This window comes from Rhinopithecus roxellana, chromosome 4, assembly GCF_007565055.1.
Source record: "Rhinopithecus roxellana isolate Shanxi Qingling chromosome 4, ASM756505v1, whole genome shotgun sequence".
NCBI lineage: Eukaryota > Metazoa > Chordata > Mammalia > Primates > Cercopithecidae > Rhinopithecus > Rhinopithecus roxellana.
Window position 1 is genome coordinate 87,358,495 of NC_044552.1, and position 22,788 is coordinate 87,381,282.

The window sequence follows — 22,788 nt, forward strand, 5'->3', positions numbered from 1 at the left end:
GACCATTGAGAACTTAGAAATCCTAGACAGTTGCTTTGAAATACTACTCATGTGTGAGGTTTAATCAGTAGTCAAAAATGTCGATACAGAGGGTAGGGCTACCTTGATCTGACCCTTAAAAATGGTAAGAAAATGTTATGGCAGAAAATGTGCTCTAAGTTACAATGATTTATACCTCCAATATCTTTTTATAAAATGCAGCAGAAAGAAGCGAGACCCTACACAACCAAGCTATGCTCCACATTACCTAAAAAGCAGTATTGGATCACCTGAGGACAGTGAATAATTCTGAATCCTATTTGGCTCATGAGGAGCCAACAAGTAAAAGCTTTACTGGCAAAGCAATTAGTAATTCACACTTTGGAGCCTGCCTTGAGTCTATGTTTGTGCATAGAAAATTAAAGTAAATCATATTAAGAATATAGGAAAATAAGCCACAGTTTCTGTTTAAATTATGAGCTTCCTGTCTTTCTTAGGAGATTTCAATTTATGCTGTAGAACTTGTTCAGAGTCTAGAAATCATGATTTCTAGTTTATTAGCTTAAGTTAACATCTAAAAAGTACAAGCTCTTCTATAATTACATTTGCCAATTTGCCACCAATAAATGAAGACAATCACTGGAAGTATTTTGAAAAATATAATTTATAATTTATTTATTTATTTACTTTTTTGAGACAGGGTCTCACTGTCACCCAGGCTGCAGTGCAGTGGCATGATCCTGGCTCACTGCAACCTCCATCTCCTGGGTTCAAGTGATTCTTGTGCCTCAGCCTCCAGAGTAGCTGGGATTACAGATGTGCGCCACCACGCCCAGCTACTTTTTTATTTTTTTTTTTCCTTTGCATTTTTAGTAGAGATGATGTTTTGCTCTGTTGGCCAGGCTGGTAGAATTTATTTTTAAGTTCCAGCTTTTGTGCTTTGCACATGCTTTTCAATAATCATTCATTTAGCCTTCCAGCTAGTTTTGTTTGTTAGTTTGTGACGGAGTCTTGCTGTGTCACCCAGGCTGCAGTGCAATGGTGCAATCTCGGCTCACCACAACCTCCGCCTCCCAGGCTCAAGCGATTCTCCTGCCTCAGCTGGGATTACAGGTATCCACCACCACGCTGGGCTTATTTTTGTATTTTTAGTACAGACGGGGTTTCACCATATTGGCCAGGCTGGTCTTGAACTCTGACCTCAGGTAATCCTCCTGCCTCAGCCTCCCAAAGTGCTGGGATTACTGGCATGAGCCACTGCACCCAACCCCAGCTATTTATTAAATAAATATTTATGAAGCACCTGCTCTCTGCAAGATCTGATTAAATAAAATATAGTTTTTATACATGTAAACTCACTTCTCTTTTACTTTTAAAAAACTTTTTGATATTAAAATCTTCTCATCTTATTTTGGGATAAAATATGCCTATGGCCATACATAACCACATATTTAATACTTTAATTTATAGAAACATAACCTAGGAACAATTTTAATTCTTCTTCCATATAGACCATTTTCCCCGTCTCCATTTTAAAAACTATCTCAAACATTAAAATCAAATTTTAAACCTTCTGATTACTATATGCTACCATTTCAAAGAGGCTACCTTTGCAAGTGTTTTATGGCACTGTCCATAATTTACATGAATAGGCGAAGTTTTCCCTCAAAGTTGGCCTAATTTATTAAACTGTTAGGTCACTTTTTACATTCAGTTCTGTGTGGATAGTCCTCTGTGAAGCATCTGGATTCAGGCAGCATGAGAAGCATGTGGCTGGGTTTTACTGCGGGTGTTGGGGTAGTCTCACTACTCACATCTCCCTCCCTCCATGGGCCTGCCCTTTGGAGCCTCTTCTACTCACCACTGACTGGGTTCCTCGAGCAGATGACGTTGTGACTGGTGTTATGGTGATAGTGCTCGTCACCTTGCTCGCACCAGGCCGTGAGGAGAGGTGGTTCCTCGGAGAGCGAAGGACAGTGCCGGTGGAAACCTCCTTTTCAGCTGTCACGTTTACTGGTCGGACAGTAATAACTGGACTGATTCCTTCACCTGAAGTCCCAGGGGACCGTTTAAATTGAGACCCTAAGTGAATGTGAATTTTATTGTCCTCTGTGGTTATGATATTGGCATTGGAGTTGTATTTCCGTACTGGAGTTGGAACAGTCTGTTTTTCTGGGGTGACTTTGAGGATTGTCCGTCCCATGGGCATTTCCTGGGATTCGGGAGAAACTGCAATCTCAGCTGGTGCTGCTGATGTAGACACCGTCATTATCTGAATAGGGGATGTGGGCCTGTCTGCAAACGCACCTCTTCCACTTTCTGGAGTCTTCTCTCTGGAAAATGTAGTAATTGTGACTGGGGACATGGCTCGTTCTGGGCCAAGAGTAGTATCTCCACTTTTTTGTTTTTGAGGCATAACGTTTGGTGATGGAATAATGGTTATTCTTGGTTTCTGATTCCCTAAGGTAGGAATGACGGTGGTACTAGAAAAAAATTCTTCAGATGTCGGGCTTGTTATCTCCAAAGTCGCAGTACTGTTCTCGTGGTCTGGTGTCACTCGAATATGCAGGGGCTGGCCCTGCTTTGGTGAAAGCACTACCTCTCCTGGGTGCCCTGGACTGGAGTTTGTTCGGGGCCCTTTCTCCTGAGTGATTGAGGGGCCATTTTCCCTCTTTCTCATCCACGGAATCCAAGACTTTCTCATAGTGAGCTCATTTGCTGCTGGAGGATACCTGTCTAGAACAGAGGATCTTTCCATGGGTTTCTTCAATCCCACCTGCCGAAGATTACTCATAATATGATTTTCTTCCTGGAAGGATTTCCGTATGAATACAGCTGGTGTTTCTTCCTCTGTTGCTTCACTGCTGACTGCATCAGTCTGGACTCCAGTTGATGTCACAGGAACATCCACCATTCTTCTTCCATTCACACTGGGCCTAAGAGCTCTGCTGTAGCGCTTGGAAAGCTCCAACTCTTTAGTCAGATTGAGGACCTCCTGCCCCATGTTTTTGTTCTTATTTTCTTCTTCCATAAATCTTTGTTGCAGTACAGAATAATCTACCTGGAGCTGAGAAAGCTGATCTTCTTTGTTCATTAATTCGTGAATCTTCTCTTTAAGAGCTTGTACTTCAGCTTTTAAGTCTCGACTTTTAGCTTCTTCCAACCGAAATCTGTGTCTCAGTTCAGCTTCCTGGCTCACAACCTCACCCTTCTCTATTGCTTTATTCTTGGCAATTTGGTGCTTGATCTCCTCCAGTTGTTGAGAGAGGAAATTCGCCTTATCCTGCTCAGTTCTAAATTTCTGTTCCAGCTGATCATACTCATCTTCTGTCTTCATCAAATCCCCTTCGACCACTTCCAATTGTTGGAGACGTTTCTTCAGTCTCTCAATTTCAAGTGTTAGTTCCTTAATCTTATTATCATCTGGGCAGGTGAGCTCAGACCCTTTTCGTGACCTTCCTCTTGTTTTTTCTCTTTCCACTTCCTCTATACCATCAAGTCTCTTCTTTAGTAAGTCAACACTGCAGCTTAATTCAGAGGATTTTTCTTCTTCACTTTTCAATTTGCCTATCAACTCATCTCTTTCTCTTGTCAAGTTGTATACTTTTTCCTCCATTTCAGATTTTAGTTTTAAAAGCTTCTTACTTTCTTCAATTAGTTTTTCAGTTACATCCATAACTTTTCCTTGTTCCACCTTAAAATTTTTATTGAGTCCATCCACTTTTCTCTCTTCCTGCTTTATTTTTTCCATCATATTTTTCCTTTCATCAACCAGCATCACGGTAAATGACTTCAACTTCGTAAGATCATCTTTTAGGCTTAATTCAGCCTTTTCCAATCTACTTTCAGAACATTCCAATTCTTTAACTCGACTCTTGACCACCTCCAATTCATTTAGCAGGTCTTTGGTTAAGTTCTTTTCTTTCTCCAGATTTAAATGTAGCTGGGTGCACTCAGATTTACTCTTGCTGAATGCCTCTTCCAATTTCTCCAGTTCAGACATTCTCTTCTGTAGCTTCTCAACTTCAAGTTTGAGCTCCTTACTATGGTGTTCTTCCTCTTGCAACTTCTTCCTCAGTTCCCTACACTGGGATTCAGTTTTAGTGATCTCCTCATCTTTACCTTCCATTTCAAGTACACGCTTTCGAAGATTTTCCACTTCTGCCATGAGGCTAGAATTTCCACATTCTCCTTTGGCAATTTTATCTCTTAATTCCTGAAGTTCTTCCTCTGCCTTCTGCAGATTTTTGTTGGTCTCTTCTAGCTCCTCGATTCTTTGGGTTAAGCCAACCAGCTTGAGTCTAAGTTGCTTATTGTGAGACTCTTGATTAGCCAATTTAGCATTCATCTCTTCATGCTCTTGAGAAAACCTCGAAGCTTTGTGTTCAAAGTCTACTTCTAACTTGAGCAATTTCTGTCTGTCTTCTTTGGATTTGGAAGTAATGGCTTTGAGCTTTTCTTCTTCTTCCCTCAGCTTCTGAGTAAGATCCTGTACTTTCTGGCTTTGCAGGCCAAGTTGTTCAATGTGCATTTGTCTTTCATCCACCAGCATGAGTGCAAAGGACTTGAGTTTGACAAGTTCATCTCTTAGTTTATTGAGCCGTTTAGTATTTTCCTTTTCTTTGCGGGCTTGATAAGCCTTTTCTTGTTCAAGGAGCTTTTTTAACCTAGAAAATAAAATATGCCTATATGTTAAAAGAGTAATCAGCAAACAGATTTAAGCATTGATATTAAATAAAAAACAAAATGCTACTACAATAAATCCCTTATCAATTGTTATAATATCAAGGTTTAAAAAATAGCCATTAATGAAACTAATGTGAAGTCAAAATATTAGTTACCCTTAGGAGTAGTGGCTAGAAGGGGGCATGAGGAGGGCTTTGAGTGTGACTAGTTTCTCTTTTGTAATTTGCATGCTTGCTATACAGGATTGTTTAGCTTATCTTATGAAATTTCAGTAAGCTGAACACTTCTGAGTATCTTTCTCCATGTGTACTATACTTTAATATAGTGGCCATTAAGTAAAACTTAGGTTGTGCAATAATAATGACTATGTCTTCTGTATCCTTGGTGTTAGTATTTACTTTATTCTCAGAGTAACTCTATGAGATACGTATTGCTACTATCAGCACCATGAAAAAACATGAGATACAGGGGAATTATGTAACCTGTCACAGATCCCAGAGTCAGTAAGTGGTAGGGCTGGATTTCAAACTTGGCCAGGAAGCCTCCAAAATTCTTGCTCTCCACCTCTGCATCATATGATTTCAGGAGACAAATTTACTTTAAATGATAGTAAAGGTTCAGAAAAGAAGCAGCTTTGGGTTTTCTTATTTTAAACCCTTGACATAAACTATGTAACTGTCTCCTGGAAGGGACAAAGTAGGACTGGCTTTCTGATACAAAAGCTGATTTACGAAAATTGATTTTAGTTCACACCAGAACTGGCACGGGAGTTTTTTATTTAAACATTTTTTTAAATTCAAGAACTAGGTAGGAAGGAAATCTGTATTACTATCAATATGAAAATGTGGCAGCCGCAGGAATTATTATGTTTCACATGTGTGAAATACATGTTCTCTACGGTGTTTATGCATATCAGTAAAAAGTAGGAATATAAACATGCTGAAGTAACTATTTACCATTCTTGGGTTGGTCAGTTAACTTGTACTAATTATATTAGTTTTTTTATTTACCCATAAAAACAATTAAAATTATAATCATATTTGCCATGTTATTGTAAGAATGCATTTTAGTAATTAATAGGTTTATAAAGGAGGTAAGTTATAAACAACCAATGACATGTACTTATTTAAGTATAATAGATTTTATTTTTTCAGTGTATTTTGCTCCTTTACTATTCTGACTGATTAATTTCATATTTATGACTAGATTAGCTGTTAGCAAAGTAAATAGAATTTAATAGTCTTGCATTGCATTGTGCAAGAAATATTTGTGTGGTTTTTTTTTTCACTTGTCACTGACTGAAAGCTGGTGTATAAGAAATATTTAAACATACATTAGTAAAGCACAACAAAAGCTATGAATAATTAAATACAGTGTGAGATAAGTATTACAGAAATGGCTCTGATCATGTCATTAAGATTTTTTCACAGAATTTACTTTTATAAAGCATGATTGTGTCTTAGCATCTCTAAACTAATGCATAGCCTCCAAAAATCATTATGACTTTATCCCTAAAATAGGAGGAAAATATGATCTTCAAGTCCTACTGATTTGCACTAGTGATACTGTAACAGCATCACTAAATGTGGTCCTTACATGTAGGAAAGAGCATTTTTATTGACCATGTTCTCTCTTTTAGTAAAAATTGAAACGACTGAAATAATGTCATAGAACCATAGATTAGGGAAAACTTTTCAGGATATTTTCAACACAAAATGCCATTTTCAAATTCCTTGCCCTTAAGCGGACTGTTAGAGATTAATTTATTGAAAACATCACTGCTTCCAATTCTAAGCTTAACATGTGAAAACTTCTAAAAATATATTTTTAGGAATACTATGCCTCTATACTCTTAGAGGCAGTGGGTTGGAATGACTACAACATAGGTTTTGGAGTCAGACATAACCAAATCTGAATTCTGACTCTCACTTTCTAACTGTGTAATCTCTGACCAATAACTGAAACTCTCTGATTCTCAATTTTTTCACCAATGGAGGAAAGAGGGAGGGATATTAACCCATTTATGCCGGAGGTTGCAAAGTTTTTTGTGTGAAAAATCAGACCTCGGCAATGACCTTGAGCAGCAGGATATAAAAAACTCCCACAAGCTTAGCGTTCCAATAATGGAACACTAATACCAACCATATAGAATTGTTCTGAAGATTAATTGAAATAGTAGAAGTAAAGTGACAGATACATAGACTCAATACATGAATGTAATAAAGCATGAAAAGATAAGAATTATAGTATATGCTATTGGCTTCATCTGGAAAGACTGTCAGTGCTTTCTGTGTTTAATCAATAAACATTTTTGTCATGATCCTGTCTTTGATAGTAAAACTTGGGGCACTAATGTTTCAGCCAGAGAAAAGCAGAAGGCATTCCGATCAGTGGGAAATTCCATGAGCTAGAGTGTGATCTCGGCAGGAATTTGGCTGCCAGGAAACCACATTTTTCACGTTCTCCTAGCTGTGATTATTTCTGTTTTTCTAACCCCATTAGCTTACTCTCCCTCCTATTCTCTTTCACCACATCTTAAACCATGCCCATCTTATAGTTAAAGTGGCTCTAACAGCAATACCAGGCTCATTCTGGTATTACATTTTGTATGCTCCCAAAACCCAGTTTCCCAGTTGGTACAGCTGAGGGTCAGATCCAGGATCAAAGTAAAGTTGCTCAGCTCATTTTGGAAGGCCTGCCAACAGCCTTCTGTGCAAATAGACCTGCAATCAAACTTCTTACAGGCAAGACGTTGGGGATGGGAATGATGGGACTCAATATCTGACCTCCTTGATAAGTTCATCTCCAGTCAGTCTCTCCTGTTATCTAACATTCCTTGCAAATGCTATGTCCTCTGCTTAGTATTTCCTCCCTGCTCCTTTTTTGCATTCTGTCACACTCACCTGAATGTTCCTGGCTAGTTTTTCATCCTCCAGCTTTCACTTCAATGTCACTTCTTCAAACCCAATTAAGTCAGAATTTCTTATAGACTCCTGTAATATCAATATCCTACAGTCTTTTTTTTCTTAGAGGCAAGGTCTTGTTCTGTCACCCAAGTTGAAGTGCTGTGGCATGATTATAGTTCACTGCAGCCTCAACCTTTTGTGCTCAAACTATCCTTCGACCTCAGCCTCCCAAATGGCTGGTGGCTGGGACTACAGGCACATAGCACTATGCCTGGCTAAAACTTTTATTTTTTGTAGAGACAGAGTTGCCCCTATGTCACCTAGGCTGGTCTTGAACTGCTGGGGTCAAGTGATCCTCCTGCCTCAGTCTCCCAAAATCCTGGGATTATAGGTGGGAGCCATCATGCCTGGCCCAGTTTTCTTTTATGACACTTAATCAACTTACATATTTTTTCTTGTATTTCCTTAGGAGCATTCAGAATGTCAACAAAACACCTGCAACTTTTTTCTTTGCAATTACAGAGTGGTATTCCATTAACAGAACAATTATTTCATATAAGCTGCATCAGAGACAACTGAAGAAGAAAAAACTACCATCCCCATATATAATTAATTTGTGCTGTGCACCAACAAGAATCTGCTTTAAATCCATGCCAGTTTACAACCTCCATACTGTCCCAGGCAAGGTTAGTGGCTATTGAAAATACTACCAGGACACACTCTGTAGTGTGTTAACTATACAAAAAAAAAGACACTGTACAGTTTAAAAACAAATCTTACACGCTTTACATTTCAATTTTTTTCTTTAAAAGGAGTGAGTTGTGTACAGGGGAATTAAATGCTTTATAGACAAGAAAAAAAAAACGTGCTAGAGCCAACTTATTCATCATCATCTTCTTCTTCCTCATCATCTTCTTCACCTTCTTTCTCCTCTTCATCCTCTTCATCTTCCTCCTCTTCCTTCTTTTTCTTGCTGTCTTCAGCCTTGACAACTCCTTTTTTGCTGCATCAGGCTTTCCTTTAGCTTGATATGCAGCAATATCCTTTCTGTATTTTTCCTTCAGCTTCGCAGCCTTCTTTTCTTTTCTTTTTTGTCAGAAAATATATTTATTATTGATAGTGAGTGAAGTAAAGATGTAAGTATTCAGTATAGAGGTTATATCAGCCAAGGTTGCCTTCATATTGATAAAAATACAGTATCTCACTTGTAATCATAAACATTATTCCAGTAGAAGAGGTACATTTTCTCTCCTTTTTGTAGTCTTGCCTGTGTAATCACCATAAGAAGTTAAAATGAAACAGCTCTTACATAATCAAAGGAGAAAAGAAAGAGAGGGAAAGCTAGCATGCCATAGCCTAGACAATTCCACCCAGCACTGCTGCCCCAGATCTGTGTTTTCTGGCTCTCTCCTCACCCCACTCCAATTAATTTAGCCCCCCACCCCATCCTACTTTGTTAGGGTGGAGGTTCACCAAATGATGGGGCTTGCTCTGAAGAGAAACATTTTATGGTCAGTGGAAGGTGAATAGAAAGTACCAAACGGTGGAGAGGGCTGCCCTTCTCTTTTAATCATCATAAGAGGGTTTACTAATACTGAAGTGTGTCCTTTAATGACTGATCCCTGATCAAGGCTTTGGCCCTTCAAATTGCTGCTGTTCAAAATGTGAAATGACTCTGCTGAATCCATTCTTGGTGTCTCTCTTTAGTGGTCTTCTCATTAGTGGTCTTCTCTTCAAATGGGTTATTTTCTTACTAGGAAAAAAAAAATGCTCCATCTCTGGAATTAACAGTTGATGGTGTTTTGCTCGTTCTGAAAGTTTTTATCCTCCCTTCTCAAGCATGCTCTGTTTGGCATGATTGACACAGTGCATATACTGGGTGGCCAGAGAGGAGCATTTGAGGGTCTGGTGGGTGTTCTCACAGTAACGCTGAAGAATTTTGGCCTGCAGATCAGCACAGACTGGATGAGACTCATACCGCTTGAACTTTGATTCTACCTCTTCAGCAGCTTTCTGATATTGTTCAGTGGTGACTTTGTAGAACTCTGAGCTCCTCTCCTCCAGTCTAGCCAGCTGTTCTTTGTAGAATGCGTCCTGCTTCTTTAGCACTCGGTCTTTCTCTTCCAGCTGCCTAGCCAGGTGCTTTGCCTTAGCGCCTTCCTCGTCGTTTGATATCCTCTCCCGAAGGATGGCTCTGGTTGACTGCTCATTGGCAGCAGCCCTCTCTCGGTCCAGCGCTTTGGCTTGCTTTAGTCGTTTCTGATCTTCAGATTCTTTCTCGGCTTGCTCCAATGCCCGCTCCTCTCCTTTTCAATTCTTCATCAGAAACTGAGGCACTATAAGCACCAGAATACCACCGAGACTTCGAACCAGATGGAGAGGATTCCTTCATTCGATCAATCACATTTTCCGAAAGCCGGATGCCCTTCCCCACGGTGATGTTCTCATTCTCGTCCCCCTCGAAGGTGACCCAGCGGGTGCTGGTGGTCCCACCCATGGCTCCGGTTCCTGCCCCAGCGGAGACCTAGCGCGGAACCAGGAGCATTTCGGGGCCCCCGCACCCACACATGCGTGGAAGGGCCTGGATTCTTTTCCCGCACAGCGGGAGCAAGGCCACGACCCCAGAACCGCAGATTTCTTTTCCTAAGGCTGCTTGTCATCTGCAGCAGTGTTATTCCACATCTCTCCCAGTTTCTTCCAACATCACCAATGGGCAGGCCAGGATGTTCTCCTTTGATTTTCAGGCGATACTCAAAGCAGAACAGGAAAAAGGCCGAAGGAGAGCTCTTGGGTGCATTGGAGTCCTTGAACTTCTTTTTTGTCTCCCCTTTAGGAGGGATATAGGTTTTCATTTCTCTTTCATAACGGGCCTTGTCCGCCTTTGCCATATCTTCAAATTTTCCTTTATGTTTAGCAGGCATGGTCTTCTACCTCTCTGGGCACTTCTTAGAAAACTCTTGAGGCCGGGCGCGGTGGCTCACGCCTGTAATCCCAGCACTTTGGGAGGCCAAGGCGGACGGATCACAAGGACAGGAGATGGAGACCATCCTGGCTAACATGGTGAAACCCTGTCTCTACTAAAAATACAAAAAATTAGCCGGGCGTGGTGGCGGGCGCCTGTAGTCCCAGCTACTTGGGAGGCTGGGGCAGGAGAATGGCGTGAAACCGGGCGGCAGAGCTTGCAGTGAGCCGAGATCACGCCACTGCACTCCAGCCTGGGCAATAGAGCCAGGCTCCATCTCCAAAAAAAAAAAAATTGAGAAGTTGACTGAAGCATCTGGGTGTTTCTTCTTATGCTCCTCCAGACAAGTTTGCACAAAAAATGCATATCATGACATTTTGCCTCTCAGCTTCTTAGGATCTCCTTTGCCCATGTTTAGTAATTTTTCCTCAGCAAGGCAGAGTCGCCCAGTGCTCATCTGGCTCTCACTTGCCCAGGTGCTGTCTCTATGAGGCTCAATTACTGCAATGTCTGTCCCAACTTACAATTTTTTTAATGTCTGCCTACCTCTGTTAATGCAAATTCCATGAGGGTGGCTGTCATGTTTGTCTTGTTTGCCCCCTAGTGTAATGCCTGACACATAGGATGTGCTCAAGAAATATTGGCTGTATGTATAAACAAGAGAAAGAATGAAGATATAAACTTGAATTAGAAATATAAATCTGTAGGCTTGGAGCAGTGGCTCAAGCCTGTAATCCCAGCACTTTGGGAGGCTGAGACGAGCAGATTGCTTGAGTCCAGGAGTTAAGAGATCAGCCTGGGCAACATGGCAAAACCTCATCTCTAAAAAAAAAAAAAAAAAAAAGTTAGCTGGGTGTGAGTGGCGTGTGCCTGTAATTCCAGCTACTCAGGAGGTTGAGATAGGAGGATCACTTGAGCCAGGGAGGCAGAGGTTGCAGTGAGCTGAGATCATGTCACTGCACTCCATCTGGGGCAAAAGAACAAGACCCTATCTCAAAAAAAAGAAAATAAAGAAAAGAAATATATATCTGGAAATTACCTATATAGAGATGTATTAACTAAAGTTCTTCACAATGCTGAGTGACTATACATTTTTGTTAAACAGATATCACAGTTGTTATTAGGCCAGCAATTTTATATTAATAATGGCTATTAGATGAGTGTCTCTGTCTAATGAGCAATGGCCTCCCTTGAAGAATCTGTCCATTTTCGTTGTCAGCCTATTAGAAAAGAAATGTGTCTCTCAACTGATAAACCTCAAATGAGGGAGGGAGCTTTCTCTATATGGACTGAGCAAGATATCCCTTACGATCTGTCTACCTGTATGTAGGAGTGGAGGCTGAACAATCTCTATTTAACCTATAAAACAGCTATGGGACTATTAGAACAGGCTGAATTAAGGCTTTTTTTCTCTCATAGGTTTTTGTGTCACTGGTTTGTCTTAGTTCTTCTTCCTCCTCCTTCTTCTCCTCCTCTTCCTCTTCTACTTCCTCCTTCTTCTTCTCCTCTTCTTCTTCTTCAAGGTGGGATCTTACTATGTTGTTCAGGCTGGTCTCAAACTCCTGACCTCAAGCAATCCTCCCATCTTGGCCTCCGAAAGTGTTGGGATTACAAATGTGAGTCATTGTGCCCAGTCTGTTATAGTTCTTTTTTTTTTTTAAAGGAAAGGGATTTTCATACACAGTTGGATCAAAAATCTAATGTTGGAGCAGTACACCCTTGGGTCTATTGGGAAGAACAGTGGTAATTACGGTGAGGGAACTCCTAGGAGGAAAGAAAATCAGAGGGAAACATGGGGCCATTTTGTCAGCCATCCCACCCTACATAGAAATTTTCACAGTGCTAAAAAGCTTGGTAATTGTTAGATTTTTATTTCCATAATGGAGGTGATATTTCCTTAGACACAGAAATGAATGTGATCTCCAAAGTAGAACATATCTAAAGAGAGAAAAAAGACAAGATGGAGAAAAAACTTTGGGAAATGTCCAAAAATGAGAGATAAAAAGAATAAGGAGGACCTATGGAAGGCCTGTGCAGAGAGGGAAGAGGAGAAGGAGATACAGAGGAAGAGGGAGCCATGGAGCAACACAGGAGGACCCAAGGAAGAGGGTTTTGGGAAGGCAGGAACAGGCTTGTGTTTCACTTTATCCACCTCCCCAGTCAATTCAGCATTCTACTTGCAGGTGTTTTTTTCTCTTCCCTCCTATTTAGAAATCCTCATTTTACATTAAACAAGCATTCAGCATTCAGAAATATAGCATGTATCTATTCACAAAACATAATGCCTATGGCATATTACATCTCTTTTTTTTCAACAATTTCCTAATAGTTATAATTTCATTTTGCACTTCAAACAACTAAGTTGCTCTACATTACTGGACACCATTTCCATGTAATTATGCTATTTAAGAAGCAGAATAAGAGATTTAAGTGTTGCTTGTGCCAACTAGTCTTACCACCTCCTCTCCATTCTCTTCTCTGCTTACCTTCCCATTCTTCAACTGTGCCTTGATTCTAAACATATTAGCATGAAAAGGAAACAAACCAGAAGACTAAGACTAAAACAATAAATTAGTACTCTGATTCCCATCAGCAGTCACAGGTACCCTAAGTATCCAAAAATCAAACTTGTTCTTGGCAAATTTTAAATTTTCTGCAAGCATTTAGTCCTCTTTAGAGAACAAAGAAAGACAACTAAATGAATTAATAGAGATTTTAAATTTTTATTGCCTTTCTTAATAACTATTCTTAAACATATTCTTAATTTCTTATTTCATAACGGATAAAATTATACTTTTTTTTGAGACAGAGTCTCACTCTGTCACTTAGGCTGAAGTGCAGTGGTGCCATCTTGGCTCACTGTAACCTCAGCCTCCCAAGTTAAAGCGATTCTCTCACCTCAGCCTCCTGAGTAGCTGGGACTACAGGCATATGCTACCACGCCTGGCTAATTTTTGTATTTTCAGTAGAGACGGGGTTTTACCATCTCGGCCAGGATGGTCTAAAACTCCTGACCTCAGATGATCCACCCACCTCGGCCTCCAAAAGTGCTGGGATTACAGACATAAGCCACTATGGCCAGCCAAAATTACACTTTTTAACTTGCAAATTGATCACTTATCAGAATGTTCAGAAATTTAATTATTTTCAACTAGAAGACTTTAAAAGTGTGGGCCCAGGTGTTTTTTTTTCTTTTTTCTTTCTTTTTTTTTTTTTTTTGCCATTTAGAAAAGCATTTATTAATGTGATTGTGTGTGTGTGTGTGTGTGTGTGTGTGTGTGTGTGTGTGTGTTTTGAGACGGAGTCTCGCTCTGTTGCCCAGGCTGGAGTGCAGTGGCCGGATCTCAGCTCACTGCAAGCTCCGCCCACTGCAAGCTCCGCCTCCCGGGTTCACGCCATTCTCCTGCCTCAGCCTCCCGAGCAGCTGCACTACAGGCGTCCGCCACTACGCCTGGCTAATTTTTTTGTATTTTTAGTAGAGATGGGGTTTCACCATGTTAGCCAGGATGGTCTCAATCTCCTGACCTCGTGATCCCTGTCTCGGCCTCCCAATTTGTGATTGTTTTTTACATTTAATTAAATAATGGCAATTGGAATAAAAACCCAGGTAAATGAATGGCATAGTAGTTCCATTCTGAGCTTCAAATGTGAATTTAGAATTTAATAGCTCAACTTTATATTCCCAAATGTTCTATGATTGTTGATGGTGCATACATTTGTCAAGATTCATCAAATTGTATAATTAAAGTTGGTGAATTTTACTGTATATAAATTATGTCTCAAAAACCAGAAAAAAAATTTCAAAGGGTTCCGAGGCATCAGATAAAGGGAGAAAGATTGTAAACAAATATTACTAGCAAGTGACTTAAAATATGATAGAAAACATAAAATTGGTTATTAATCATAAGGCAGAAAGAGGTGGAAGCACAGGTGGGGAAGATAAAGAGAAGAGAGCTGACATTTCAGGTGGTGTTAGAAGGGCTGACAAGAAAACATTTTCTGGGGAAGTAATGTTTCAGACATTACTTCAGACAATCTCTAGTCCTAATATTATTTCAAGAGGCTCTTAAAAGCCCACCCTGCCAGAGCAATCAGTCAAGAAAAAGAAATAAGGGGCATGCAAACCGGTAAAGAGGAAGTGACATGGTTTGGCTCTGTGTCCCCACCCAAATCTCATCTCAAATGAGAATCCCCATGTGTCAAGAGAGGGACCTGTTGATAGGTGATTGGATAGGGGTGGTTCCCACTATGCTGTTCTCAAAATAGTGAGGGAGTTTTCATGAGATCTGATGGCTTTAAAAGTGGCAGTTTCCTCTGCACTCTCTTTCCTGCTGCCTTGTGAAGAAGGTACTTAACTTCTCTTTGCCTTTTACCATGATTATAAGTTTTCTGAAGCCTCCCCAAGGCTGCAGAACTGTGAGTAAATTAAACCTCTTTTATTTATAAATCACTCAGTCTTAAGTAGTGTCTTCGTAGCAGTGTGAAAATGGACTAATACAGGAAGTCAAACTGTCAATGTTTGCCAATGATATGATCCTATACCTAGAAAATTGTAAAGACTCGTCCAAAAAGCTTCTAGATCTGATTAATGAATTCAGTAAAGTCTCAGGATATAAAATCACTATACACAAATCAGTAGCATTGCTATACACCAACAATGACCAAACTGAGAATCAAATCAGAACTCAATCCCTTTTATAACAACTGCAAAAATAATAATAATAATAAAGCACTTAGAAATATACCTAACAACAACAACAAAAAGAAATACACCTAACCAAGGAGGTAAAAGATCTCTACAAGGAAAACTACAAAACACTGCTGAAAGAAATTACAGATGGTACAAACAAATGGAAGCACACTCCATGCTCAGGGATGGGTAGAATCAATATTGTGAAAATGACCATACTGCCAAAGGCAACCTACAGATTCAATGCAATTCCCATCAAAATACCATCATCATTCTTCACAGAACTAGAAAAAACAATCATAAAATTTATATGGAACCAAGAAAGAGCCCACATAGCCAAAGCAAGACTAAGCAAAAAGAACAAATCTGGAGGCATCCATTACCTGATTTCAAACTATGCTAGAAGACCATATTCACCAAAACAGCATGGTACTGGTATAAAAATAAGCACATAGACCAATGGAACAGAATAGAGAACCCGGAAATAAAGCCAAGTACTTACAGTCAACTGATCTTCGACAAGGCAAACAAAAACATAAAGTGGGGAAAGGATACCCTATTCAACAAACGGTGCTGGGATAACTGGCAAGCCACATGTCGAAGAATGAAACTGGATCCTCATCTCACCTTATACAAAAGTCAACTCAAGATGGATCAACGACTTAAATGTAAGACCTGAAACCATAAAACCTCTAGAAGAAACATTGGAAAAACTCTTCTAGACATTGGCTTAGGCAAAGAGTTTATAATCAAGAACCCAACAGCAAATGCAATAAAAACAAAGATAAATAGATGGAACCTAACTAAACTAAAAAGATTCTGTACAGCAAAAGAAATAATCAGACTGGGCACAGTGGCACACACCTGTAATCCCAGTACTTTGGGAGGCTGAGGCCAAGGCCAAGGCAGATGGATCATCTGAGGTCAGGAGTTTGAGACCAGCCTGGGCAACATGGTAAAGCCCTATCTCTACTAAAAATATAAAAATTATCTGGGTTTGGTGGCGCACACCTGTAGCCCCAGCTACTTTGGAAGCTGAGACAGGAGAATTGCTTGAACCCGGGAGGCGGAGGGTGCAGTGAACTGAGATTGCGCCACTGCACTCTCAAAAGACAAAACAGAACAAAACAAAACAAATAGCAGAGTAAACAGACAGCCCACAGAGTGGGAGAAAATATTTGCAAACTATGCATCTGACAAAGGACTAATATCCAGAATTTAAAAGGAACTTAAATCAGCAAATAAATAAATAAATAAATAAATAAATAAATAAATAAACCCATCAAAAAATGGGCAAAGGACATGAATAGACAATTCTCAAAAGAAGATATACAAACAGCCAACAAACATTTGGAAAAAATGCTCAACATAATTATCAGGAAAATGCAAAATCAAAACCACAATGAGATACCATCTTGCTCCTGCAAGAATAACCGTAATTAAAAAATAAAAAAATAATAGATGTTGGCATGGATGTGGTGAAAAGGGATCACATCATGTGTAAACACTTTTTTACACTGCTGGTGGGAATGTAAACTAGTTACAACCACTATGGAAAACATTATGAAGATTCCTTAAAGAACTAAAAGTAGAACCACCATTTGATCCAGCAATTCCACTATTGGGTATCTACCCAGAGTAAAGGAAGTCACTATAAGAAAAAGACACTTGCACATGCATATTTTAGCAGTGTAACTCGCAACTGCAAAAATATGAAACCAGCCTAAATGCCCATCAACCAACGACTGGATAAAGAAAAGGTGAGATACAGATAGATAGATAGATAGATAGATAGATAGATAGATAGATAGATAGATAGAAAGATAGATAGACCCACACACCATGAAATACTACTCAGCCATAAAAAGGAACAAAATAATGGCATTCGCAGCAACCTGGATGGAGTTGGAGACCATTATTCTAAGTGAAGTAACTCAGGAATAGAAAAGCAAATATCATATGTTCTCACTTGTAAGTGAGATCTAAGCTATGAGGATGCAAAGGCATAAGAACGATATAATGGACTTTGGGGACTCAGGGAAGTAGGGTAGGAGGATAAAAGATAAAAGACTACACACTGGGTTCAGCATACACTGCTCGGGTGATTGGTGCACCAAAATCTCAGAAATCACCACTAAAGAGCTATCCCTGAAGAACTTATCCCTGAACCAGAAAACATCTGTTCCCCAAAAACTATTGAAATAAAATAAAGTTTAAATAAAGCCCATCCCAACTCCAATTAGGTATTTGCTAATACCTAATTTTGAAAACATGAAATAAAAGGAAAAGTCTCTTAGGTAGTGTGAGAGCTTTATTATTGAATCTTCATTCCCTTTGAGCAAGGCAATACTGTACCATTTTATAAATAAAGTAAATTATTGTTTAACTTAATCAAGAGAACATGACTAAGAAGAGGCAGGTTGGGATGTTGAATCAGATCTGTTTGCACAAACACTGTGCTTTAATAACAATGCTATTGCTCAAATGGATATTGCCTGGACAGCTCAGGTTTGCAACTCTGTTTAAGTTAACTTCATCTTGCTTGATTCAGTTTATCTTAGAATTGTCAAGATGCCCCTTGGACTCTATTTTGTCACCCAGAATATCAGCTTATACCTAGCGTTGTGTCAATGGCGAGATGACCCCAATTATTAATTAAATAGGCAGGTCAATGCACAGAACCTTTCAAAGCACTCTCCAGATCTCCCTCCTGCTGACATCAATCCATTCAGTGGCGTGGACATTGTCATTCAATTAGCTCTGAGCCCACTGAGCTGTTCATTCTTTATCTCTTCTGAGCTCCCAATCTTCCCCATGAATCTGTTCCAACCACATCTTCCTCAAATCAATCACCTACAACCACTTCTTCCAGATGCTTAGGACTGAAATTTAGATTCGTCTTGAGTCACATCCCTACATTCAATTCTTCAGCAAATCTTGTCAATTCTGCTTTCAAAATATATCCTGAATCCAATTACTTCTCACTTCCTCCATTGCTATCCCCCTGGCGCAAGCCACCATCATCTCTTATCTGGATTATTGCAAGAGCCACCTAATCTGACTCCCAGCTTCCACTCTTGTCCACCCACAGTCTGTTCTCTTCCCAGAAGCTGGAATGATCCTAAAACAGGGTAAATCAGAACATGTCACTCTGCTTGTAAAAGGAAGGAGAAACAGGAAAGTGAACACAGGAAACAGGTAGGGCAGGATCAGTAAGGGTTTTTTGTGTGTGAATATATATACAGATGTAGATACACATATATGTGTATACATACAAAATATTATATATAATAATATATAATAAAATATATTATATAATAATATAAAATAAAAAGGTCAATGCACAGAGACTTTCAAAACACTCTCCAGACCTCCCTCATATATATATATGAGATAAGAAACTAGTTTGTTTTTCCTATATAAACATTAAGAGACATATATTAACATGTCTCTTCTTAATATTAAATTCTTTGTTTTTCCTTATTATTTATAAATTAATAAATGAAAATATGCCACTATTGGCATAAATAAAGAGGTAACTCTGGAATACCACCATTTTGAAATAATGGATGTAGGTAATGCTCATCAGTGTTTCTCAAAAAGAGACAGCCAGACATTGTATACAAACCTCCACCCATGAAAGATTCTTTTAACAAAAAAAACCTGAACCTGAATAAAATCAAGCTCCTATAACCACTAATTACTAGTTTAAAGGAAAGATAGGAGCAAGAAACTGCTAAATGACTTCATGATGATGCAATCAGAAAAATCCAAAATGTGGGCAACTATATAGGATAAACAAACTAATTTCTTCAATCAATAAATTGCAAGATAAAATGGGAGCAGAAAGGGAAACCTATGGATTTTTTAAAAATTTAGAAGACGTATCAACCAACTGTAATCTTTTGGATTCTTATTCAAACTACTCTTTTTTTTTTTTTTTTTTTTTTTTTGAGACGGAGTCTCACTCTGTAGCCCAGGCTGGAGTGCAGTGGCCGGATCTCAGCTCACTGCAAGCTCCGCCCCGGGTTCACGCCATTCTCCTGCCTCAGCCTCTCGAGTAGGTGGGACCACAGACGCCCGCCACCTCCCCCGGCTAATTTTTTGTATTTTTTAGTAGAGACGGGGTTTCATCGTGTTAGCCAGGATGGTCTCGATCTCCAGACCTCTCAAACTACTTTTTTAAATCAGATAATTGGAAAAATTGTATTATTGAGAAATGATTTTTTTTTTCTCTTTTTTTTTTGAGACGGAATCTCGCTCTGTCGCCCAGGCTGGAGTGCAGTGGCCGGATCTCAGCTCACTGCAAGCTCCGCCTCCCGGGTTTACGCCATTCTCCTGCCTCAGCCTCCCGAGTAGCTGGGACTACAGGCGCCCGCCACCTCACCCGGCTAGTTTTTTTTTTTTTTTTTTTTTTTTTTTTTGTATTTTTAGTAGAGACGGGGTTTCACCGTTTTAGCCAGGATGGTCTCGATCTCCTGACCTCGTGATCCGCCCGTCTCGGCCTCCCAAAGTGCTGCGATTACAGGCTTGAGCCACCGCGCCCGGCCGAGAAATGATTATTAAGTTTTAGGTTAGATAATGGATTATGGCAAGAGTCCTTTATTTTTAGGAGTCCTTATTTTCTAGAAGTACACACTGAAATATTTGTGAATGAAATTATATATCTGAAATTTATATCAAAATAATTCAGGGGAGTGAAAATAGATGAAACCAGACTGGTCATAGTTAATTAATTGTTGAAGATTAGTGATAGGTACATGGGTGTCCATTATACTATTCTCTTTACGTTGTAAATGTTTGAAATTTTCTGTAATAATGTTTTTGTTTGTTTGTTTCTTCCTTTTGAGATGGAGTCTCACTCTGTCACCTAGGCTGGAGTGCGGTGACATGATCTCACTGCAACTTCGGCCTCCCGGGTTTAAGCAGTTCTCTTGCCTCAACTCCCAAATAGCTGGGATTACAGGCACTCACCACCATGCCTGGCGAATTTTTGTATTTTTAGTAGAGACGGGGTTTCACATGTTTGCCAGGCTGGTCTCAAACTCCTGGCCTCAAGTGAGCCACCCACCTCAGCCTCCCAAAGTACTGGGATTACAGGCATGAGCCACCTCGCCCAGTTAATAACATTTTTTAAAAATCTCCTTTGTAATCTTTAGCTCCCCTCTCTCACCTCCAGTCTCAGCTCCTTTGGTCTTTGGTTGTATTTTTACTTTCCTCACAGTGCCATGGAACTTTCACATTTGTCTGTGACTGTGGGTGATTCTTATTCCCTTCCATGTTTATGTAATTTAGTTTGTTGGAGACTTTTACTTTTCTTCCTTATTGAAATCCTTCTGATACTTAGTCAAACTTATGCTAGAGAAAGTATTCGCACTCTGTCCTACTCCACAGATACTTGTTAATTTATCTTTCTTCTTATGGTCTAAGGACAAACTGTTTGGGAGAAGGAAATGGGAAGTGAGAATTTTTTTAAAGCTTATCCTGATTACCCATTCTTGTGATAACCACCATCCTTGGAACACTTGTCAATCTGTGCTACTAAATATTTAAGGGGACATTCTGCCTATATTCATTCTTACTTCTCTTCCTTGGAATAAGGTGGTGTAAGATTTCAGGGCTCCTTTTGACCAACATTCTTGACACTCCCACTTTTCAACCACATTTCCAAATTTATCAGCATTAGCTCCAGAGCATCAATTGTCTCTTTGATTCCTTAAGATTTTGTCACTTGTCCCCATCTTAATCCATTGGACTCTGTTTTGCAACACAAATGTCACCAAAAAGTCATCCTAAGCTTGTTTCTTAGCCAGACCATGTTAATTTCCTTCTCAGAACACTATTTTTGCTTTTCTTCAACTCTCCCCTTGTGTATGCTTCTCTGTCTTCCAAGACAGAGGGCAGGTTAAAACTCATAAGGGCATGATAGTAATTAAAGATGAATGAACCTCAAAAGAGTCAAGCTTGCATGTAGTTTGAAGTCTTTAGTCACAATGAGGTTTTTCCTAACTAGAGTACAGTACAGAGCTAAGCAGCTTGTAACATAATAGGGCATGGTTTTACCAAATAACTCAGAAAGAGCATTACTTTTTAATTTTTTTAATTTTTAATCTTTAATTTTTGTGGGTACATAATAGGTATATGTACTTATGGGGTATATGGGATATTTTGATATAGTCATACAATGTGTAATAATCACATCAGGGTACATAAGGTATCCAAAACCTCAAGCATATCCTTTGTGTTACAAATGATCCAATTATAGAATGTTACTTCTGAATAAATTACCTCAGTTCCTCAATATGGTGATTATTATTATAGTTATCCAGAATTAATCAGTGTCCTTAATATACTATGCAGGGCTGGAATGAGAGAGAAGTGGATGAGGGTTGGGTTGCACAACTGCAGAGTCAGAGCCCGTCTTCACTTGAAATTTTGATATTTTCTTCATCGTAAATATTTAGCATTAATTTTGATACTTTTAAAATAGTTCATTAAAATATAATATATCTCGATTACTGAGTTTTTTGGCATCACCTTAAATTTTGCACCCAAGGGGAGAGCCTTACTTGCTTCACCCTGGTTCCAGCTCTGATTTCTGAGTGCTAAAGAATCATTTTTTTATGAAGAAATAGTGAATCCTTCCCATCAGGACAAAAACTTTTGAGCTTTGTTTTTGTTTTGTATTTCTTAGTAGTGAAGATGAGTTTACAAAAGCCCTTGTACACTTGTTTTCTCCTCTTGTCTTATAAAGACCAGCAACATTTTGGAGCATGTCATCTCAAATTTTTGACCTAGCCCAGTGCAGGAAGGCCTATTTCACATAGTCCCACTCTAAAAAAGAACTTGGTGATAAAAAATTGAAAGAGAAGAGAAAAAATCAGTAGACCTGTTTCTAGCAGCTTTTGTGAACTGCTTTTGCTTCATAAGAGAAGATCCTGTAGTTATATTTACGATTTTAAGCTATAAAACTATTATATGTCCTATAATTTTTTTAAAAATCCAGTAATTTCATTACATTTACTTTGCTAGTATAATTCAAATAATTTAAATAGCAAACACACAAAGCTCAGGCAAATTATCACAAATAAAGTTTTATTTTTCATCAGATTTTGAGGGAATTATGTATAATTCTGCTCTAGAATAGGCATATTGATGATGGTCCTTGGAACTAGTTGTTGAAAATTATAAACTGAGAATCTGCATTATGGACTCTCTTTGGGTTAGTCCAACAACCCACAACAAACTAAACTGTGAAGTTTAATCCATAATAGTTTACCTTTAAAATGCATAGATGGTGAGAACTGAAAACCATGAAAGGTTCATGGCTAATAACAAATTATACATCTCGGAGATGATTACATTTCCTACTACTAGGTAAGCAGAAACTTGTAGGTATTTGCAAACTGGGTGGCAGCTAGACTGCATTGTAAAATACTGATTTAGTCTTCAAGAAAATCTGGTAACATGGTAATTTAAATTTATAAATGCTATATATGTTGTAAAATAAATTGCTCAATATGTAACTAGTAAATAACACTTAGTCATAATAAAAATTAAAGTCT

General features: G+C 39.0%; 1 protein-coding gene and 2 pseudogenes across 3 annotated transcripts in view; all 3 read right to left on the minus strand.

The window, feature by feature from the left end:
* Positions 1-22,788, minus strand: part of FILIP1 (filamin A interacting protein 1) — a 198,118-nt gene that overhangs the window by 19,107 nt on the left and 156,223 nt on the right. For all 3 annotated transcript variants that reach the window (XM_010372232.2, XM_010372231.2, XM_010372230.2), the window contains exon 5: positions 1,841-4,646. In XM_010372232.2, the coding sequence (XP_010370534.1) occupies positions 1,841-4,646 (2,806 nt within the window). The remainder of the gene's footprint in view (positions 1-1,840; positions 4,647-22,788) is intronic.
* LOC115896841 lies at positions 8,451-10,945 on the minus strand (annotated as a pseudogene).
* LOC104669290 lies at positions 9,226-10,074 on the minus strand (annotated as a pseudogene).